The sequence below is a fragment of the Nansenia antarctica genome (genome assembly GCF_963989245.1).
Source record: "Nansenia antarctica genome assembly, chromosome: 5".
Classification (NCBI taxonomy): domain Eukaryota; kingdom Metazoa; phylum Chordata; class Actinopteri; order Argentiniformes; family Microstomatidae; genus Nansenia; species Nansenia antarctica.
This window is the reverse complement of record NC_137690.1, coordinates 2,097,102-2,104,601: the sequence shown is the minus strand read 5'-3', so window position 1 is coordinate 2,104,601 and position 7,500 is coordinate 2,097,102. Positions and strand designations below refer to the sequence as shown.

Here is a 7,500-nt window from a genome sequence, read left to right as displayed (position 1 = left end):
CCTCTCCCCTCCTCTCCTCCTCTCCTCTCCTCTCCTCTCCTCCTCTCCTCTCCTCTCCCCTCCTCTCCCCTCCTCTCTCCTCCTCTCCAACAGCAGAAAAAGAAAGAAAAGAAGTCGTCATCAAATCCCTCTCTCCCTCACGTCTGCGGCCCGCGTGGCTCTCTACAGGGCTCTACAGATTAAGAGCTCTGGGCTTATTATTTTATGTATATACATAATCGCCTTTTCTTCCTTCTAATTTTAGATTTATTATTATTCCTTCCGTTTTTTGGCTCAAAATTACTTTATTATTTTCTCATTGAAATGTGGATATTATGTGTTAGCGTTTCTATTGGTTGTGCTTCTAGATTAACACTAGAACAGCCGTGAGGGGTTCTACATTAACACTAGAACAGCCGTGAGGGGTTCTAGATTAACACTAGAACAGCCGTGAGGGGTTCTAGATTAACACTAGAACAGCCGTGAGGGGTTCTAGATTAACACTAGAACAGCCGTGAGGGGTTCTAGATTAACACTAGAACAGCCGTGAGGGGTCACGCTGACCCCTGTGAGTAAAAAATAAATTATATCTTTGCACTTGATCAAATTTCAGGACCCTCCTTTCATGACTTGTACTAGATATGTGCGTTCTACCACCCCAGTATCCTTATATGTTCTAAATCACTTCAGGATAAGATAGTATGAAGCTGTTTCGCAGTTTTTCTGTGTAGGAGGCAGGCTAAAAAAAGAAGCGCCCTCTAGTGATCTCTGTGTGTAAATACCAGATTCACATTTTAAAAAGGGGGTCTATTCGACCCCCAAGGCGGCTCTACTAGTAGGTAAAATAGGCACGGCTGTTGTAGTGGTAATACTCACGCAAACACACACGCACACAGACACACACACACACACACACACACACACACACATTATACACAGACCTTATAGAGAAGTGTGCTTGTGTGTCGTACGTGTGTGTGCTGTGCTCCGTGCTGTGGGCTCACCTCTACAGTATAGTATAGTATATGATATGATATTATATGACATATACTATATATTATAGTCATGCTGCTGTACATGAACATGAGCCATGCATTATTGAGCTGGCTCATTTACTGCTCATGCATATGTATGAAGGTGTCCATGTGCATATTTAACCAGCCTGGATGACGCCCGTTAGCAGATCAGCCAGGGGGGTTCACTCTCTTGGGGTTGTGGTTAGTTAAGTTGCGGTTAGTTAGGTTGTGGTTAGTTAAGTTGTGGTTAGTTAAGTTGCGGTTAGTTAAGTTGTGGTTAGTTAAGTTGCGGTTAGTTAAGTTGCGCTTAGTTAAGTTGCGGTTAGTTAAGTTGCGGTTAGTTAAGTTGCGGTTAGTTAAGTTACGGTTAGTTAAGTTACGCTTAGTCTCCTCTCCTCTCCTCTCCTCTTCTCTCCTCTTCTCTCCTCCCCTCTCCTCTCCTGTCCTCTCCTCCTCTCTCCTCTCCTGTCCTCTCCTCCTCTCTCCTCTCCTCCTCTCCTCCTCTCCTCTCCTCTTCTCTCCTCTTCTCTCCTCTCCTCTCCTCTCCTCTTCTCCTCTCCTCTCCTTTCCTCTCCTCTTCTCTCCTCTCCTCTTCTCTCCTCTCCTCTCCTCTCCTCTCCTCTCCTCTCCTCTCCTCTCCTCTCCTCTCCTCCATAGGAGCTAGCCATAGGAGCTAGCCATTGAAGGGTCTGGGTTCTATCAGCATAACAAAGATGTCCTCCGTCCGCATGTGTGCTGTCCAACTAGGTTGCCATGACGAGGGGTTGAATGCTGTCATGGCGATGGTAAAGAGGAGGCGGAGGAGTAGGAGCAGCTGAAAGAGAGGATGAGGGGGTCTCTCTCTTCTTCAAACCCCTCGTCCATAAATGAACATCAAACGTCTGCCTCTCAATAGCCTGTCTAAAGTGTTTTCCTCTCCTCCTCTCCTCCTCTCCTCCCCTCTTCTCCTCTCCTCTCCTCTCCTCCTCTCATCTCCTCTCCTCTCCTCGTCTCCTCTCCTCCCCTCTTCTCCTCTCCTCTCCTCTCCTCTCCTCCCCTCTTCTCCTCTCTTTTCCTCTCCAAAGCGATTTACAATTATGAATTACAGGGACATTCTCCCTGGAGTAACATAGGGTTAAGTGCCTCAAGGACACACTAGTGGTGGTGTTCCCAGGTCTTACTCAAGGACACACTAGTGGTGGTGTTCCCAGGTCTTACTCAAGGACACACTAGTGGTGGTGTTCCCAGCAGGGTTTCCGTTAGAAAAATTTGCCGTCGGACATCGTGTCCGGGAAGAATTCGATTTACCGGACAAACGTGATATATTCCGGTCATCATATTAAAATATAATTTTTTTTTTTTTTTTCAAAATCATATATTTTTTTTCCAAATCTAATATAGCTGTTCGTCGCGGTGATTACTGTTGTGTAGCGGCCTATATATGCCATTTAATGTCTATTTCTCATCCGATACGATTAGATGCGAGCTATATAATATATAATAATATAACATGATTTGACGCATGCGCGCTATGCCATGCGTCAAATCCAGCGCTGAACGGGTCCAGCGCTGAACGGGCGCCTCACTGGGAACTGAACAGACAGCATCGATCAATGAACGGACTCCACATTACGTTAACTGAAGTTTGTTAAATTGTTTGGGATTAATGTGAGTTTTCTATTTTCTCTTTCCAGTTTTACCCTTTTTTTTAAATCAATAAAACAACGTAATTTCTATAACCAGGTCTCGCTGGTTGGGAAGGCATTTCGTTTAGCTCGGGAGTATGACAATGGGGAGAACATAACTGTTTATTGAGAAACAATTGATAGGCAGTCTGGGATACGTATATAAAGAAATACCACAATGTCTAGATGTATAACATTTTATTGAACAGTAACAGTGCAAGCATGTAGGCTTCTGGCGTGACACGGCTAGCCTAATTTCCGTTCATATGCCTTTTATCAGATAAAATAAAATAGAATAAAACTCTTTGAAAATAAATAGGCTTTAAATTAACTTGCAATGCGTATAGGCTAATTTCCGTTCGATGTTACAGCCTAGGCTATGCCTTTTCTCAGATAGATAGGGGATAGCCCTGTAAGCTCATACGGGTCTGTATGTCGTCCTGAAGACCGGCTGTTAGATCATATCGCTGAAGTTTGTCTCCATCTTAGTGTAAATGTTGTCCGTTTCGTTTGTTATCCTTGTTATTGTGCGATAAAGTTAAAGCGCTCCGCTTCGGGACACCATTTTCAGCTGAGCACCAAACACACACACACACCACTGCCCGAGAGAGAAGGACCCGCCCCCTTTAGTTAGCCTATAGCCTATAGGCTAACTAAAGAGGGCGGGTCCTTCTCTCTCGGGCAGTGGTGTGTGTGTGTGTTTGGTGCTCAGCTGAAAATGGTTAGAGGGAATTATTTTCACCGGACATTTATGTCCGACGAGTTTTCAATTTGTCGGACTTCAACTACTTTTACCGGACAAAGACCGGTAATTACCGGTTAACGGAAACCCTGGTTCCCAGGTCTTACTCAAGGACACACTAGTGGTGGTGTTCCCATGGTCTTACTCAAGGACACACTAGTGGTGGTGTTCCCAGGTCTTACTCAAGGACACACTAGTGGTGGTGTTCCCAGGTCTTACTCAAGGACACACTAGTGGTGGTGTTCCCATGGTCTTACTCAAGGACACACTAGTGGTGGTGTTCCCAGGTCTTACTCAAGGACACACTAGTGGTGGTGTTCCCAGGTCTTACTCAAGGACACACTAGTGGTGGTGTTCCCAGGTGGGATTTGAACTCACAACCTTCCGATCATCAGTCCAACTCACTATCCACTAGACCACCACTAGGAGAAGACTCTCTGGCCTCAAAAAACCCCTAAAAAACATTTTTATTATCGTCTTTAATCGTCTATTGTTGACATCATTCAGCTCAATCCTTTGGCTGACATTACGACAGTCACGTAACCATGGGCGATGTTGTTCTGAGGGGGAGGCTGAGGGTGAGGGAGGAGGGGGAGGAGGAGGGGGAGGGAGGGTGAGGAGGAGGGAGGCTGAGAGGCTGAGGAGGAGGAGGAGGGAGGCTGAGGAGGAGAGAGGGTGGGTGAGGAGGAGGAGGAGGAGGGAGAGTGAGGAGGAGGGGGAGGTTGAGGGGGAGAGAGGGAGGCTGAGGAGGAGGGAGGGGAGGAAGAGGAAGAGGGAGAGTGAGGGGGAGAGAGGGAGGGGGAGGGAGGGAGGGGGAGAAGGAGGAGAGAGGAGGAGGAGGAGAGAGGGAGGGTGAGGAGGAGGAAGAGGGAGGTTGAGGGAGGTTGAGGGGGAGGTTGAGGGGGAGAGAGGGAGGCTGAGGAGGATGAGGAGGAGAGAGGGAGGGTGAGGAGGAGGGGGAGGGATGGAGGGTGAGTCTCCTGGTTGACCCCCCCTGCCAGGCCCCCAGGGGGGGGGTGATAAACCTGCTTAATGATGTATGACATCCTCATCATACGCTACGATTCCTCTCCAAACATGCAATCATCTGGTCTCCTAACCCAAAGAGAGCAGGGCTGAGACAATGGGAAACAACCCCCCCCCCCCCCCCCAGAGAACATCAATAATTCATTGGGTACACATATATCTATTTATTTATTTATTTGTTTGTTTTAAGACAGGAGGTGTGCGGGAGCCTCTTATAGGTCTGTCACTTCCAACATGGCCGCCAACGTCAACAGACGTAGTTCCTCCAATACAAAGGCCCGGTGAAGAGATGAAAGAAACGGCACTCTCTCTCTCTCTCTGTCTCTCTCTCTCTCTCTGTCTCTCTCTCTCTGTCTCTCTCTCTCTCTCTCTCTCTGTCTATCTCTCTCTCTCTGTCTCTCTCTCTCTCTGTCTCTCTCTCTCTCTGTCTCTCTCTCTCTCTGTCTGTCTTTCTCTCTCTCTCTCTCTCTCTCTCTCTCTCTCTGTCTGTCTGTCTGTCTCTCTCTGTCTCTCTCTCTCTCTGTCTCTCTCTCTCTCTCTCTGTCTCTGTCTCTCTCTCTCTCTCTCTCTCTCTCTGTCTCTCTCTCTCTGTCACTCTCTCTCTCTGTCTCTCTCTCAATTTCAATTTCAATTTCAAAGGGCTTTATTGGCATGGGAAACATAAATTTACATTGCCAAAGCATGTGAAGTGTGAAGATTAAAAAAACATAAACAAAAATAATGTAATGTACATACTAGAATACATAAATAGATGACATACTATATTACAAATAAATAGATTACAAATAGATTACATACTAGAATAAATAAATGAAATAAAACTTTTCAATTCTTATGGTGGTTTTAGCCCATTTGATGTCCTTTTTCTATCACAGCATCTAACAAATCTTGCTGCTGTGTTTTCACATTGCTGTACCTCACCCAGCAGATATGGTAGCCTTTCAACATTGGTCAAGTCCTCAAAGTCTCCCGGGATGTTGGTGATCAGTGGGAAGTACAGTATGTGTCCCTGATGTCCTTGTACAGCTGGCAGGTAGTTAAGAAGTGCAGCTCTGTTTCCACCTGGTTTTGTGTGCAGTGGGTGCACAGTCTGTCTGGTCTGGGGAGCCAGGTCTGCCTGTGGCGGCCTTTCTCCATGGCCAGGTTGTGTTCACTGAGTCTGGACATAGTCAAGGATTTCCTTAGCTTTGGGTCTGTCACAGTACTCAGGTATTCTGCCACTGTGTATTTTCTGTTTAGGGCCAAATAGCATTCCAATTTGCTCTGGTTTTTGGTTCATTCTTGCCAATGTTTCAGATAATTTTCTTTTTGTTTTCTTATCATTTGGTTTAGTCTAATAGGTGGCTCTGCTTGTGACTGTGAGAGTCCCAGAACTAGCTGGCTGAGGGGGCATCTCCCTAGAGTCTCTCTGTGGGTAAGGGCTTTGTTATGGAGCGTGTCAGGGTGACTTTCTTTTAGGTGGTTGTAAAATGTAAACGTATAATTAGTGGGTATCGTCCTAATTCTGCTCTGCATGCGTTATTTGGTGTTTTACGTTGGATACGAAGAATGGATTTGCAGAACTCTGCATGCAGAGTCTCAGTATGGTGTTTGTCCCATTTTGTAAAATCTTGGTTGGCAGGTGGACCCCAGACCACCTCTCTCTCTGACTCTCTCTCTCTGTTCATATGGCTGTGTGCATGCGTGTGTGTGTGTGTGTGTGTGCATGCGTGTGTGTTTGTGTGTGTGTGTGTGTGTGTATTAATCTCCTGTGTTCTTGTCTCCTCTCCTGCAGCCTTACCCTACTGACATCACAGGCCAGCTCAACCTATCAGACCCCTCCGTCAGCACCGTGGTGTGAGACAGGGGGCGGGAGCGAAGGAGAGAGAGACAAAGAGAGAGACAAAGAGACGGAGAGAGAGAAGAAGTGAGAAGAAGAAGAAGAGAGAGAGAAGGAGAGAGAGAAGAAGAGAGAGAAGGAGAGAGAGAAGAAGGGAGAAGAAGAAGAAGAGAGAGAAGGAGAGAGAGAAGAAGGAGAGAGACTTTGGACAGGAGGAATGGTGAGAGGATGGTGATGTTGTGCCAGAGAAGTGCTGGTCCATTGCTGCTGCTATTGTATCAGAACCCCTCAGATCCTATTAGAACCATTAGAACCCATCAGACCCTATTAGAACCCATCAGAACCCAACAGAACAAGCGTTCTACATAGAATCCCCATCCCTCGCGTTCAGCCCTGACCCCGACCCCAGCCCTGACCTCTGACCCCAGCCCTGACCCCGACCCCAGCCCTGACCTCTGACCCCAGCCCTGACCCCGACCCCAGCCCTGACCCCAGCCCTGACCTCTGACCCCAGCCCTGACCTCTGACCCTGACCCCGACCCCAGCCCTGACCTCTGACCCTGACCTCTGACCCTGACCCCGACCCCAGCCCTGACCTCTGACCCTGACCCCAGCCCTGACCTCTGACCCCAGCCCTGACCCCGACCCCAGCCCTGACCTCTGACCCTGGCCTTGGCCCAGCACTACCACCGCTTTAGGAGTATGTTTCTATGCCGTCTGCAGTTGTGTTCTGTAAACACACGAAACAAGATGATGTTATTTTTGAACTGTTCTATTATAAGTGTTCTCACTACTACTACTACTACTACTACTACTACTACTACTACTACTACTACTACTACTACTACTACTACTACTACTACTACTACTACTACTACTACTACTACTGACCATCATACAGGACTCAAATCAACGATAAACTCACTGTTGTTATGATAAGGCTTTGTGATAGGTTCATAGATGATGTTTTAACCATTTAACGTGATGTCAGAGTCTCTCTACCTCCGTGCAGTGTCACCCCCCCCCCCCATTCAATAGTGACGTGTTCCCTTACGAAAACCTAGATTATCAGTAGCAGCGGACGCAGTGTAGCTGGTGGAGGAGCAGAGGAGGATGTAGATGTACGCTAGCAGCATGTTAGCATGCTAGCAGCATGCAGCTCTGTAGACGTCCAGCTGACTGGACAAGTCAACCCTGAGTAGTGAGCTAGTGCTACTAATACTGAAGTAACATTGAGGTAATATGTAGGTAGCA

At 47.2% G+C, this 7,500-nt stretch overlaps 1 protein-coding gene across 1 annotated transcript in view; it reads left to right on the top strand.

Annotated features, from left to right (window-relative positions):
• Positions 1-6,267, top strand: part of LOC308158528 (glutamate receptor ionotropic, NMDA 1) — a gene marked incomplete at both ends in the record, with an annotated part of 27,118 nt that extends 20,851 nt beyond the window's left edge. The window contains one exon of the mRNA XM_080532168.1: positions 6,202-6,267. Within this exon, the coding sequence (XP_080388294.1) occupies positions 6,202-6,267 (66 nt within the window). The remainder of the gene's footprint in view (positions 1-6,201) is intronic.
• Positions 6,268-7,500: the final 1,233 nt, after the last annotated feature.